Raw genomic sequence first — 14,759 nt, 5'->3', positions numbered from 1 at the left:
GCTGGAGGGATTGAATCATCCATAAAGACGACAACACACAGTATACACCACACTCATGACTTGCATCAGAAACAAACCAAGACGATATAGCTCATAATGACAACGACAAACACCTCGCCTCCAACTCCACCCTCACCCAAAGGCGAGCCTGATATCCTATCTGGACCGTCTTCGACCTCTACTTTCGATACAGGGCGACGCATACCATCTTTCCCACCTCCCCTTGCAGCAAACGACATCACTCCCTTCATCAACTCCGCTTCTACTGCAGCTTCGCCAAACCCGCTGCATAATCCCCAATTATCTCATGTGCTCGTATCCGAGAGTCCGCTGATTGACTTGACGATGGCTTCTCCGGACCATAAGGGGTTCCAAGTCGAAACTGCCAGTATCGCTTCCAGCTCTGGTGTCGGTGGTTCAGGTGCCGGAGTCGGTGTCGGTGTTGGTCTTGGAGTAGGGACTGGCGCTGGGGAAGAGAGACCTAGGAATCGTGTACACCGGTAAGCCTCTGTCATGTCATGCCACTAACACCTCTTACCTTGCATACCTTGTCAATGATGTTGCCTCCTTGGCGATGAGATATGAGAGAGACTGATTTGGGCTGCATGAACCTCGCCCTCGAAGATCCGGATCATACAAGCGTCAATCGGAACCTCGATTCCTCAACGACCCTTCCCCCGAAAACATTCTGCAATTCCTCGAAGCGCAGGAATCGCCGAATAATGATGATGATGGTGATGCGGGAAGAGAATTGAGGATTGGCTTGGTACTGAGACGATCTATTAAGTGGGCTGTCGAGAGGTGTGATGCGGACTTGATTGGGTGGTTGGTAGGACTAGAAGGCCGATGGGTGAGTCCCGTTCTTTACTCTGGTCTACACCATTAGACTGATACCTTAGCATGCCTGACTGAAATTTCCGCATGACTGTACAGGCCGATATACTAGACGCACAAGCTCAACTGCTAGAAGATGAAGAAGGCTGGGGACTTGTAGGCATGGCCATTCAGGCTTCGTGTCACCGGCAAGAGACAGAGGAGTGTGTCAGGATAATAGTGGGCAGATGGGGTTTAGAAATCGGTCAACGAGGTGGTAGAGACAGAAGTAGGTCTTCCTTCTTGAGTCGTCCCTGCCTATGTAGATTGCTGAGTACACAGCTGCTAATGGACTTCTCTTGTACTAGCCGGATGGACACCACTGCATCTCGCCGCCCTCATATCGACGCCGCCTCTAATATCGTTCCTTCTCTCCCACGGCAGCTCGCCCCATGCGCTGACCAATCGAGGTCTCACCCCGCTGGATCTGGTCGTAGGCATGCCGGACCGAGAAGATGTAGCTTTATTCCTCGAGCACGCAACGTGTTATGGTGAATCCTCATCGACTCCTAAAACAGCTACCATGGTCATACCGCATTTCCCACCTGCCCGTCAAGCGATGCTGGAACGACGTCGTCGGCATGTGACCCTCAAGAAGGAGGCCATCGAGCGATCTGAAAAGAGGTATCAACTGGAATTGGAGCGGGAGACTTGGTTGAGAGAACGAGCTAGGATGATCGATGTCGATCCTGAGCTACTGGTAAAGCCTCTTGCCACCAAAAGGGAGAGCAAGACTCCCTCGGATGATAGTGGCTTAGGCTGGATGGGCTATGAATTGGATTTGGAGGCAGAACGGAAGGACGACGAGACAAGCGACTATGGTGAAGACGATTACTTTGATGTAAGTGTATCTGCCAACCATGTTCAACGTTTCGACTCAACTTGATAGTCTAGATGGAGAGGAAGCTGACGTCAGATCAGGTCAATCAGCTAGATGTCAACTCGAATATGCTTGTTTTCTCTTTATCCCATTTGCCTGTCACTTTCGACATCCTCATATCAGATTACAAACCTGTATGTCAACCTGTACAGAACCGGAGTTTGCCTGCAAATGCGCTCTACCTGTATGCGAGATTTGCCCAATACAAATGCGACGAAAGCTGGCTGGAGGAGTTGATAGAAGGCATAGTCGACAGGATCGAGCAAGGTGTATATGTGAGTGTCCATCCTTTTCAATGTAATATGTATGCTTGCTGATGTGAGAGCAAACACAGAGCAACGTGGAAAATCTGGCTCATCTTGCGTTCTGGGCGTACAACTCGTCTGTACTGCTACATCTCCTCAGATCCGATCCTGCGATTCATGCTGCTTGCGAGGAACTGGGCTTGCTAGGGATGATGGAGGAGCTAATCAATGCTATACACGGTAAGTCAGTCTGCGGCATCGTGACCCGGCTCGACAGCTAACTTTAGGAGCAGTCTTTGTCATCCGAGTGGCTGAGAGGCGGATCGATGTGTATCTGGATGCGGCCATCCTCGACTACGAGACTCTTGAAGATTTTAACGATGTTCGATTCGAGGGCGAGTGGTCATTGTTCAGATCATTCGCACCCAAGAGAAAACGAGAAACACCTCGAGCAGCATCCATTTTCGCTCCAAGCCCAGCTCAATCCAGTATTCACGACTCCCCACAATCCCCTTCAGTGTACGGCGCACCCCACAGGACTCCCAATAGACATCAATCGATGAATGATCTTCGTCTTGGATCCGGGACACCTCGATCGATCTCCAATGATTCCAGTATAAGTGGTCATTCAGGTCATTCTAATGCTACGCACACCACGCCAACGGTCGAGCTAGAAATGAACCCTTCCCGAGTAACAGATATCCTATCCGGGGTCTTACTGATCTTGCAGTTGTACGAAGTCAATCCAGCCATAGTCGTTCAAGCGTTCTCGCAAATATACTTCTGGATCTCGTGCGAACTGTTTAATCGAATATTATCTCAGAAGAAATACCTCTGCCGAACAAAAGCTCTGCAAATCAAGATGAATATCACCGTCCTGGATGATTGGGTACGCGCGAATGGACTTCCAGCTCAAACAGCTACGAAACACTTGGAACCTGTTACTCAATTGCTCCAATGGCTGCAGTGTCTGTCGCAGATCAAGGAATTTGACACTCTGATAGGGACGATGCAGAATATGCGGGCTATCAACCCCTTGCAGATGAGAAGAGCAATAAAGGATTATCGGTACGAGGTGAATGAAGGGAGGATGAACGAAGAATGCGCTCAGTATCTAGCTCAACTGCAGAAAGATTGGGAGAAACGAAGAGTCCAGTTTAGCGTAGAAGAAGCCGAGCGTCGGAAATCGCTCAGTTCCCTCTCTTCGGATCATTCGTCCTCCCACCACAGCCATACTCACAACCAGAACCAAAGCCAACCGTCTATATCGGACACGAATACGCCAGACGACTCTACGCCTATCGATGCGCTGTTCGACGGGTCTGTGGCTCTCGGCGAATTCGTACCGTCGGCTTCACCTGAATGTCTAGGCGAATTACTGGATTCGAGATACATGTTGCCCTTCGTCCTTCCTGCAGATAACACGTATTTGATTGCTTGTCCGCCTAAAGACGCGGCATACAGGAATCTATGGATGAACCCTGCTAGTCCGTTCATATCGGATGGATCGAAGACCAATTCCAGGCCACCATCAAGAAGCAGTTTCTCCTCTTCGAGACCGATGGGATGGTATCTTCCGAAACAGACGACTCTTAGGGAATTGCCAATGGATTTCTTCGGGTGGCTGAAAGCTAGAGAAACGGATTACAGGCTGAACAGGGATGCTTGGGAATACAAGAATAAAAGAGCGATTTCTATCATGACACCTAATCCGCTGTTGAACCCTGATACCGATACTGGTTATGAAGGTTTACCAGATCCATTGCCACTCCCTCTACCAAAACGAGTTGAACGGAATAATTCCCACTCTGGCGCAGGTTCTCGTAATGCACGAAACAGAGAAAGGGAGAAATCACCGACTCCGACGCCGACAAGACCTGTTCCTACGGTAGATACGATCAAAGCGAACCAGTCGAAAGAGGTACAAGGCTTGTTACCCTCCCTCACAGAAGACGATGGAGACAAAACCCCTGTCAATGGATTGCCTTCTCTTGCTCCGGCATCACGCCATGGGGCCCAAGCGGGAGAAGGTTTACCAAGTTCGAATCAGAGATTAAGAAGTTCGAAATCGATTCAGGAATTAAGAGAATCTTCCAAATTGATATCTTCACCTACTTTTGAGCATGTACAATCGGGAGCGGGGAAAATAGGTCAACATGGTAGATCAGAATCGTTTGAATTGAAATTACGGGCCAGTATGGCCGCAGTCGGGGCGAGTAATAATACTTCGGAAGGATCCTCTTTGTACAAATCACCCGGAGGTCCAACTTCAATAAAATCACCTACTTTATCTTTCTCTTCGATGAGATCACCTACCCTGAGTCAGTTTTCTGATGCTTCGAATAACAGCAATGGCTCGGGGTCAGGGGGTAAAAAGAAATGGTGGAAATTGGGCAAAAAATTGAGCGGTCTGAATCTTAGAGAAGAATTTGATTTGGGCCTAGATCGGGATCGAGATAGAAGGAAATTGAGAGAAGGTAGTGAAGATACGATAGCTCCTTCTCCTGGGAATGGGTGGAGAGGTATAGTGGATGGTGGTGAAGAGATAAAGACGCCTGTGAAGAGTCCATCGGGGACGGGCATGTCGGATCGCGATAAGAGGGGATTTTGGAGTTGAATAGACCGACAGGTTAACGGGTACTGGTTGTATATGCCTTCGAAGCCTGCTCAGAGTGCATTACTTATCATCATTTCTGCTGATTGCGTACCATGCATTGCATCTGCATCTGCTTTCTGATCTGTCTCCTGAACGAATGTATACGATTAGCAATATTTAAGCATAGGTTGACGATTGACGATTGTGACAGAAAGGCAGAAAGGAACGCGTGTATGGGTATTTGTTTATTTCGATTTCCGCTTTTCCACTTTTCCTTAATCAGGCCTTTATTTTCGTGTGATTAGTCACTTACTTACTCACTCTTTCTTGCTTCAAATTACCTTTGTGCTTGTCACTATATCGACCACCTCAGACCATCTGGCTCGATCGACCGACTGGTCCGCTCATATTTCGGCGCTCACGAAGGACAGGCAGATCGATGAGCCGTGAAGCAGGAAAATAACAACACTCAACTCGGAGCGGCAATCGTAAACCGACCAACGAATTATCTGTCTTCCAAAATGGCCGACGACGATATACCTCTGATCAAATCCGAAGTTGGTGTGCAGGAAGAGACAGAGACAGAGATGGATATGGAGATAGATACATCTGCTACTTCCACCAAACCCAATTCGCCTTTACCGCCATCCCGTTACGCCGTCGCGAACGGAACAGGCTTAGGCAGTAAATTGGAGGACCTTTTCGGTGGTCCAGAAGGTCTGGACGCAGACTCAAAACCATTTGTCAATCCCCAAGCAGTATCCGTATCAGCATCAGCATCAGGATCAGTATCCGGCAAGTCGCCAAGATCACCTAGATCACCTGCGGCTGCCATCGGAGAAGAAGATCTGAAACCGCGTACGCATACACATGTACATGTACAGAATGAAGATGATGTACCGTCTTCCTCTTCTTCCTCCGCGATCGGTACCGGTACAGGTACAGGTACAAATGGCACGGGGAAAAGATCGAAGAAAGTCAAGATAGAACCCACATCGACTGGACCGATCTTGATTGATGATTTGCCATTAGCGTGGGACGAGGCGTACGAGACGTATCAGAATTTAGATAAATGTCATTATGAGACGAAGAACCTAGGTCTGAGTAGAGAGCAGGATGAGATGATGGTCTGTGATTGTGTTTACGACAAATGTAAGTCTGACATCGATGGTCTAAACTTAACGATCGACCCCTCCCTCCGCTCATTCGCCATTCGCCATTCGATCATAGACTATTGAAAAGGGATGACATGCTGACGAGCTATAATGACCCCCAGCCGACCCAGATGCGGATCCCTGTGGACCAGATTCGGATTGTATAAATCGCGCGCTGTTCATAGAATGTCTAGCTGGGGAATGTAGGGCAGGTAAACATTGTCGGAATCAGCAGTAAGTCCATAAACGCCCTGCTCCCCATGGCGAAGCTACCGATAATTGACGTCTGCTCCCAAATTAACTTATTTCAGGTTCTCGCGCAAACAATATGCGAATATCGAGGTGATATTGACGGAGAAGAAAGGGTTCGGACTTAGAGCAGGATCCTTCATTCCTTCGTGTGTTCCATCAACCCGTTCCTCGACAAGCTCGTCCTCGCTGATGTTTAGTGCTCTTCATACACGTCATCCAGAAATACCCTGATATACGAATACATAGGGGAAGTGGTGGCTGAAAAGACATTCAGAAAGCGGATGCAGCAGTATGCTGATGAGGGTATACGTCATTTCTACTTTATGATGTTGCAGAAGGAGGAGGTGAGTTATGCTCCTCGTCCTCACTGCCACCGCATTGCGCTCTCGCATTTTTGTCCCTTGACTTTGACTTGCAGGGCATGCGAGATACATCACTGTTGAGCGAGTGCGCTGACCTCTGCTGTATTCAGTACATCGACGCGACCAAGAAAGGTGGGATTGGGCGATTCGCGAATCACTCGTGTAATCCGAATTCCGAAGTGCAGAAATGGGTCGTAGGAAGAAGACTGCGCATGGGGATATTCACGAAACGGGATGTTGTCAAAGGGGAGGAAATAACATTTAATTATAATGTCGATCGATATGGGTAAGTTACCCATCCGTCCTAGCCAGGCCGGATGTCTCATGCTGATTGTTGGCCTCTTTGGTAGTCACGATGCGCAGATTTGTTACTGTGGCGAAGCCAATTGTGTGGGAACTATCGGTGGAAAGACTCAGACTGATGTCAGTCTGAGCACGATGAATGATCTGTTTCTTGATGGTGAGCCTTCTTGTGCCCTTCCGCTTGAACCGAAAGGGCCGATGCTGAGTGATATGGTAGCTCTGGGTATTACCGATGAGGTCGAGGCTGGCGGTATGAAGGGCAACAAGAAGAAGAAATCTCGTCAACTGGACGAAGACTTCGTGGTGAGTATAGCTGCGAAGATTCACCAAAGATCTAGATAGCTGACGAATCGCTTTTAGCCGATATTGCGTCCGATACAAGAACCAGAAGTGCAAAAAGTCGCTGCTGCTATGCGTCAGTCGATGGAGAATCGCACCATGATGTCCAGGTTACTACAACGTATAAAGGTGAATATCTTGCTTAATTTGATCAACTTGGCGTGATACTCGAGGCTGATCCATCCATTAGATGACGGAAGAGCCTGCTGTACAAAGGCAATTGGGTCGAATGCACGGATTCAGTCTGATGAGTATGGTTTTAGCTGAGCTGGCTGAGGACAGAGAGGTTGTGTTACTGGTAAGTACACGCGTTCTGAGGTATTATCATACGGGAGGCCGACACGTGATGATCTAGGTGCTGGAAAGTTTGGTTCAATGGAAGCTGCAAATACGTAACAAGATCGAAGATTCGAATATTGAAGAGCCGATCAGATTACTACAGGATAATGGGGACGAAGAAATCAGCAAACTCGCGAAGCAGGTAAGTCCTGCTCGTCCTGCTCCAAGAGCTATAATGGTCCGTTGTATGCTGATTCATCGCCGTAGTTGCTTGAATACTGGTCTACCCTTGAATTATCGTATAAAATCCCACGGGTAAACAAGATCGCTTCTGTAAGTATAGCTCATACACTGATCTGTTGACAGTGACATGACTGACCTTACACTCGCAGCTCGACGCCGAAGACGAGGCTGGTACGACTACGATAGCTGAAGCCGCATCTCTTTCGACTGTGACTCCTCGGCGTCCAGACGCATGGGAGAACACTGCTCAAATTCAGATCGACGTAGCTCCCGTCCGACCACGAGTTCCGATACCGTCTTTCCATCGACCTCGTCCTCCGCCACCTCAAACACCGGTCAGGCCGCCATTACCTGTTTCGCAATCCTCCGATCGTTTGAAGCTCGATGCCATCATTGCCATGGCGCAGCAGAACTTGCAGTCCTCAGTCAACCTTCCTGGACCTGCGGATTCGCCTACTGCAGAATCGAGTCGGTCTGGAAGTATAATCGTAGAAGAGGACGAGCGGCGTAAAAGGCAGAAGAGGTCGCATTATGATTTCCCTGATGACGAAGACGATGAAACCAAGAAGGAAAGGCGCTTGACAAAGCTGGTAGGCGAGGTCGTGGTCAGGAGTATGAGCAAGTACAAAGAACAGATGGAACATGACACTTTCAAGCGATATGCCAAAGAGGTGCGTTTGGTCCCAACAATTCCTCTGAAAGGTTAATTCACTGATTGAGTTTTTCCCTACTGCCGCACAGTGTACTGGTATATTAGTTGAAAAAGAGAAGAAAGGGCACACGTACTCGACGACAAAACACCCGACTCTTTCCGATGAGAAGAAGGCAAAGATGAAATCGTTCACCAAGGAATTCTCTCACAAAGTGTTGAAACGTCTAAAGGAAAAAGGTAAATTACGAAAACCGACCTCGACCTCGACCTTGACCACTCCGTCAAGTACATCGCGTGGTCTGAAGGCCGACCTTCCAAACGCTAATACGCCGACACCTAGCGGGACGATCATTGAGACTCCAGGAGATGGCGATTTGATAGATGACATATTCGGCAAAGACCACGATCTTGATCGTGACCACAATGATATGGACCTCGCTCAGACCCCTTCTTCGGTTGGTGGAAAAGGGATGCGGAAAGAGAGTGTGACGTCCATCGATGCTCGAAGTAAAAGTCCGATCGATGAGATCAAGTCCGCGGCTGTGACTGTGAAGAAGATCAACGGGAACGGAGGGAATGGAGGGTATACGGTCGAAAGACTAGATCTGTCGAGTCTGGGTAAGATCAATGGACAATCTCGTGGGGCGCATGAGAACGGTCATAAGTCGGGGATCTCACCTCCGTAGCTGTATTTTTGAGTCTCGTATGCTACGTCAGGCCAGGGCGGGAGATCTATAAGAATAAGTATAACTAAATATCATAAAAGAGTTCAGAGTGAGCTTTTAGTTCTTGGTTAGTCGAGAATCAGAGATATTGGGGAATGCATTGTGCGGTGCTTCATCTAAGTCTATGTAGTGTGCTTCCCAACCTGATTGTCCAACTTGTCAAAACGCATATGCTTATTATTCCCAACTCTCCCATCTCTCCAACCCTGTCAATATATCCCCATTCCTCAGCGCAGCAATAACATTATCCACCGAATACACACAATCATTCAATCCCACACCTCCATATCCATTACCTACCAAACTCAGCCTTCCTCCCCACTCTCCCTCTTTGATCGCGTGGTGCAACTCCCTCATCCGTCCGCCATGCCCAGGTGTATAAGTCGGTATACAATCGTAATTCACCCTGCCCATCTTCAAGATCGGCTTGATACCCTTCTCCTTGAGGATCGGGAAGACAGTCTCTAAATGATTTATGGAATTGCTGATCAATTCCTCGGAAGTGTTGGGGATCTGTAAGGTGGGTTTGTAGGAGGACCAATATGGACCGCCCATCATTATTGTTATTTTGGTTACCCCCTTCAGATCTTCCGAGAGGGGGACGGCTGTTGAGTCGAAGATGACTCCGAGGACGCCATGAGGGTTCGAGGCTGTGTTGCCTTCGCTGGGCCGCGGGATTAGGTAGCCGAATCCCTCTGGATGGAGTTTTGATGAAGCGATAGGGTAGACGAGATTAACTACGCCCACTGAAGTGTAAGGGTTTGCCTTTAGGTGCGGTAAAGCTTGCGCTTGCGCCTCAGCAGGATTCCGGGAGGAGGACTGTAAGAGGGAATGTAATTTCGAGGGAGAGATCGAAGATATTATATGATCGGTCTCAAAGCTTTCTTTGGATGTATGAATGTGGATTGTTTTGGCATTGTCATTGGACACGGTATTTTTCGGGAGGTATATCGAATTGATCATTTCATTCGAACGTATATCCACGACCCCCCTCCGCTTGATCGATTCGTATAACCTCGTCGTTAAGGCACCTAATCCACCTTGAAGGCCATACAAACTCCATTTCTTACTCTCTTCACCTAGCTCACCTAGCTCTTCCCACTCTTTCACCTCCTCAGGCGTTTTTGGGGTCGATCGGAACATGCCCAACAGGACAGAGTTATACCGTTGTTCTTTCTCCCACAAGATCGGGAAGGCCGCGCGGACACTCAGATCAGAGGAAGAGGTAGCGTATATCCCATGAACCATTGACGAAGCCAAGTTCTGCGCTATGGAAGGGGAAAATCGCCGGCTGAAGAATGAGTCTACGCTCTCGTCGGTTATGGAGGAAGATATTTTCGGCTTGAATGGTTCGGAGAGTATTGAAGGAATCAGCCCCTTGAGGAGGTTTGACCGGCGAGAAGAAGTGAGCAAGGACGGTAAAGAGGAAGGTAAAGCCGTGAGCTGTGGGTGGAATGTGGAAGTGGTTGTGTCGAGGAGGAAACGATTTCTAGCTGCTGAATGTGAGAAGGGTATGGGTATGATATGGTCGGTCAGATCCAGGTCCTTGAGCTGGAGCACATGATGCGGAGGACGTTAGCATTTGGGACTTTTTGACCTTTTTGCGTCCACGCATATACATATACCGGGAGCGTTGACCGTGGGGCGTTGGACATCGAGTATCTAGGCTTGAATCTGACAATTAGAATAGATAGTAAAAGGCACTCACCAACCTCAACATCCCCACCGCACCTCGACTCCCTCTAGGCCTCAAACTCCTAGGCCCACTTTCCAACGTAACATCTCCCCTGACCAACTCTCCACGCTCATTCGTAAACTCCACATGATGTTTCTGGGAATCGATCCATCCTCCGAGCCTATTCCAGCCTTCAATTAAAGTGATCCTAGTGTGACTGCTCGATGCTTGAGGGAGTTGCGAGAGTCTGTACGCTGTTGTCAAGCCCGATAATCCGCCTCCCAAGATTGTTATCCGTCTCGGAAATGAGGACGACATAGCGAGTCCAAGTCGGAATACAAGTCCAAATACAAGTCGGTCGAAGTTTTCACTGTCAGCGTCGCATTGATCTTATACAATACCAAAGCCCTGATCAAGCCATGACCTCCGAGTATATGGCTATGCGGATTGTATTGCAAGTAAATAGGGAGGAAAGAGCGAGCACGATCACGCTCGATGGACTTTTTAAGTGGAGGTTTGCTCGTAATTTCAATTACTCGTGCTGCACATTCCGGGATTAACCGAGCAGAAACCCAGAAAGCCAGAAACCCAAGAGATCGTTAATTCATAGATATAGACCTGAGCCGTTTCTCCGTACAATACAACTATATATACCATACTCGGTATGAATGCAAGCCTGCACTGATCCCTGTCCGAGGCTCCTATAGTCCGCTATTCTCGAACAACCATTTTAGGCTACTTTCTGACTCCCACTTTGGAGTATTGTACAGTGAGCAGTGGCTTCAAACACATCAACTACCATATCTAGGTCCCGCAAATCCAGGCGGATCTCTATTTCTTGGACCTCTCGGACCTTTCAATGCACCTCCCGCACCCGCACCATTTCCCGATGATCCACTGCTCATCCGGTCGGTCGTCCCCGTCCCAAAGGTAGTCGCCGTCGCCGCAGACATGGGCGCTGTCGTAGTCGTAGTTGTTGACGTGGACAAATTCACTCGGTGTCCCACACCGAATTCTACCGGACTATGTCCACCTTCAGTAGTTCGTCCTTCATACACCTCCATCTCTCCGTCATCGACATCATCGTCACTTCTCCGACCCTCACCCTCATCCAAATCATCAGAGAACGAAGAGTTCACTAGGGCCGCGCGTTCTTGTCTATCCAATTCCGAATCTGAATCTTGTTGCGCCTTTTTCTTCTTGTTATCACCAGGGAATTTCTTCTCTTCTGATCGATCTACAGATTTTGATCTCGATCTTCCCTTGCCATGATTACCATGGCCTAAAGATAGATCTGGTCCTGATGGGAAATGGAAAATACCACTGAATCCCCTGTGACCGGAGTTCAGCTTGTTTGACGAAGGCGAGGACGAAGGGCCAGGAGCAGGTTGGAGATTCGAGTATGGGTCCAGGTAATTCGGATTCAGATGTGTATCTAAACGAGGCAATTGTCGAGGTTCATCGGAGAATGCTTTATCTCTCACAATAACAGGATTAGATTTCTCTTTCATCAGGTCTTCTTCCTCATCCTCTTCTGGTACGGGCAAGACCGGACCGCCAGAGGGTCGTCTTTGGCCCATCTGAGGGAATTCGGATGAAGGTGATGGTGGTGGATGACTGTGTTGTCTATACGTATGTATGGCCGCGTCGTCAGGCTGGTTTCCATAATGGTATTGATGGACTACATCTGCTTCTTCGAACTGTTCACGCGCATCATTTATATTGTTAGCTTGATTATTCGTCTTACTGTCACTTGCGGCACTCTTCTCAGGCGACTTAAACTTAGAATTCGAGGGGGTTGAAATAGTGTTTGAAGAAAAGTATGAAGATGAAGGGATACTTGAACTTCCGTATGAGGGCAAGCTCATACTGGGACTCGCGATGATATCAAGGGGAATATACTGCAGACTTGCTATTGTAGAAGAAGACTTATGACTTGCCTTCAATTGCGACTTTGATCTTTGAGGCGAAGGGAAGTAGTTGTGACCAGTAGGGAACCCGTGAGGTGAGATTGCCGCAGGCGATTTGGCTGAATGAAGGGAGATCTGGTCCATTGCATCTGCTGGCATGGGATTGTCCGATACTACATGAATCATAACGAGATAAGTTCGAGTTTTCGGTTTTGTGACTAAGGTATCCGAGTGTCGTGACTCACATTGAAACCTTTCCAAATGCCCTAACCCATGCGTACTGAGATTCCCGCTGCTATACCCGTACATGCCTTTATTGAACCCTGTGCCCGAGCTTGCGCTAGACATACGCCTACTAACGCTCCTTGCTCGAATGATGGAGCCGACCGCACCGAAACCTCCACGAAGGGCGTCCATACCGGGATCTTCGGCCGCCGTCACTTGCCCTTTTTCAGCGTCTTCAGTCTGGTGTTTAGCAGCTTGCATCAATATTGTTGATTTTCGATCTAGCTTGTCGAGCGATTCAGGGTCGACTTTGGACAGCTGTAATAATGTGATTCCTAAGCAGGTCACTAGGAAGCCTAGGACCATGGTGATTAGGGTGACTGCTGATGCCTTGAGTCCTTGATACAGAATGAAAGAAGTGATGAGCGTTGCCGAGGAGAAGAAGCAGAAGTACACAGGTACGACCATCGAAGTGCTACAGGATTTCATCAGTCATCGCTCAGACTTCAACGGGAAGATGACTCACTTGAACAGCTCAAGAGCTTTATTGAGGTAATTAATCCTTTGGCACGTTCAAATATCAGCTGCTCAAGCCAGAATACTTGAAGAAGGAATATTGGGACTACTCACTCTGTCAAAAGGGTAACAACGACAAAGACGAATAAGAACCAGAAAAACCAATTCTTCACCTGATTGTCGCTGTCCACCGATAGTAACGATCAGCACTTCGTCATGAAATAGACCGTTGAAAGTAGAAAGGCGGACTCACCCTCTGATTGAAGTAACTATACTAGCTCCAAGACCTTGAGTACAACTAACACTGATTCCTCCAATGAGAGAACAGATACTGATGTAGGGCAACATCGATTTCTTACCCCATTTCGGGGCCACGAAAAATATCACGACCAAACTTCCAGCGATAAGCAGACTGGCCCACACCAGGAATCCCACCGATAAGAATAGCTTCTTGAACTCGTTGATGGTTGTTACGGATTGTTCTTCCGGTGCATTGAGCGCTAAGATGACCGCTCCCATGATACACAGCGTACAGCCTATCCATCCCTACGAATCAACCCATGTTGTCAGACACGATTTCGGTAAGTGGTTATCAGTGTGACCAGGGGAGGTGAGTAGGCGAGATGCGGGGCATGACCAGGAGGAGGGTGCGCCAAGGCATTTATGATAGGGAGTGGATATTCTGAGGATACGCTGACTCACAAAGAATGTGAGTTTCTCTTTCAATAGGAAATGCGATAATATAGCAGCCACCACGACACTCAGCGCTCCCATCGGCGTCACAAGGATCGCTTCTGTGAAAGCACTGTTGGAACAAGAAGTCAGCTCTTCGTTTGAAAGTAGGCACAAAGGGACAGACGAAAAGCTCAGGAAGAAACAAGCTGATTGCTCCTTCAACTCTACTCACTAGGCAACAAAGTTACACACTTCTCCAAGGATCATAGTGATCATCCCTACCCACCATAACCAGCTCTTCAAATATCCATGTCCTTCCCCAGCTACATTCCCGTATTTCTCTGTAGACTGTAGCAACCCTTTCTTTTTGATGACGAAACTCGACCCGATCAATAATCCCGATCCTACTGCTAGACATATACCGACTATCTTGAACGTCGAGTTGCCCGTCGTATCTACCAGCCCTGCTGCGTGGGATGCTGATGCCGAGACCGACGCTGAGGCTGATGCTGAGGCTGAAGATGACATATTGTATTACTCTTTCAGGAGCTCTGCCATCCAGGTAGACTACAATATGGCGGTGTTTCTGATTTTGTCGACCTGCACGTTGGGGTTATTTCATAAATTGTTGAAGACCTATTTCATAGACTAGACTAGACTTGCGTCTCTATTGCCTCGGCCACCGTCGGTGATGAAGCTACACAGCTGAAAAGATCCGACGTAGGTCCGGAGTATTATGTCTCGACTGGGCTTTGCGCTCGTGCTATTGTTTGGTATGCCGCTAATCCGTTTTGCGAACACTTTGTTGTGAAGCTCTCAGTTGAGCGATATCACACCGTGCTTGCCGATTGACGA

General features: G+C 48.3%; 4 protein-coding genes across 4 annotated transcripts; 2 read left to right on the top strand and 2 right to left on the bottom strand.

The window, feature by feature from the left end:
• Positions 1 to 96: 96 nt before the first annotated feature.
• On the top strand, positions 97 to 4,615 carry I303_107434 (uncharacterized protein; the record flags this gene model as incomplete). Its single annotated transcript, XM_065969586.1, has 7 exons — positions 97 to 500; positions 625 to 850; positions 934 to 1,102; positions 1,182 to 1,714; positions 1,804 to 2,028; positions 2,088 to 2,238; positions 2,292 to 4,615. The coding sequence occupies 7 exons, from the start codon at positions 97 to 99 to the stop codon at positions 4,613 to 4,615; spliced, it is 4,032 nt and encodes a 1,343-aa protein (XP_065825658.1).
• Positions 4,616 to 5,115: 500 nt separating this feature from the next.
• Positions 5,116 to 8,864, top strand: I303_107433 (uncharacterized protein; the record flags this gene model as incomplete). The annotated part of the gene is made up of 13 exons (XM_018410113.1): positions 5,116 to 5,746; positions 5,871 to 5,982; positions 6,060 to 6,146; positions 6,221 to 6,344; positions 6,473 to 6,648; positions 6,713 to 6,822; positions 6,883 to 6,968; positions 7,026 to 7,133; positions 7,195 to 7,302; positions 7,360 to 7,485; positions 7,551 to 7,616; positions 7,676 to 8,197; positions 8,268 to 8,864. 13 exons carry the CDS (start codon positions 5,116 to 5,118, stop codon positions 8,862 to 8,864), a joined length of 2,853 nt encoding a protein of 950 aa, XP_018261116.1.
• A 216-nt stretch (positions 8,865 to 9,080) lies between these two features.
• I303_107432 (protoporphyrinogen oxidase) lies at positions 9,081 to 10,896 on the bottom strand (the record flags this gene model as incomplete). The annotated part of the gene is made up of 2 exons (XM_018410112.1): positions 9,081 to 10,454; positions 10,612 to 10,896. 2 exons carry the CDS (start codon positions 10,894 to 10,896, stop codon positions 9,081 to 9,083), a joined length of 1,659 nt encoding a protein of 552 aa, XP_018261115.1.
• Positions 10,897 to 11,369: 473 nt separating this feature from the next.
• I303_107431 (uncharacterized protein) lies at positions 11,370 to 14,432 on the bottom strand (the record flags this gene model as incomplete). Its single annotated transcript, XM_018410111.1, has 7 exons — positions 11,370 to 12,661; positions 12,734 to 13,188; positions 13,240 to 13,275; positions 13,344 to 13,412; positions 13,483 to 13,775; positions 13,932 to 14,034; positions 14,137 to 14,432. 7 exons carry the CDS (start codon positions 14,430 to 14,432, stop codon positions 11,370 to 11,372), a joined length of 2,544 nt encoding a protein of 847 aa, XP_018261114.1.
• Between the last annotated feature and the right edge of the window lie 327 nt (positions 14,433 to 14,759).

Source organism: Kwoniella dejecticola, chromosome 9 (genome assembly GCF_000512565.2).
Source record: "Kwoniella dejecticola CBS 10117 chromosome 9, complete sequence".
In the NCBI taxonomy this organism is placed as follows: domain Eukaryota; kingdom Fungi; phylum Basidiomycota; class Tremellomycetes; order Tremellales; family Cryptococcaceae; genus Kwoniella; species Kwoniella dejecticola.
This window is presented reverse-complemented; position numbering and strand designations above follow the sequence as displayed.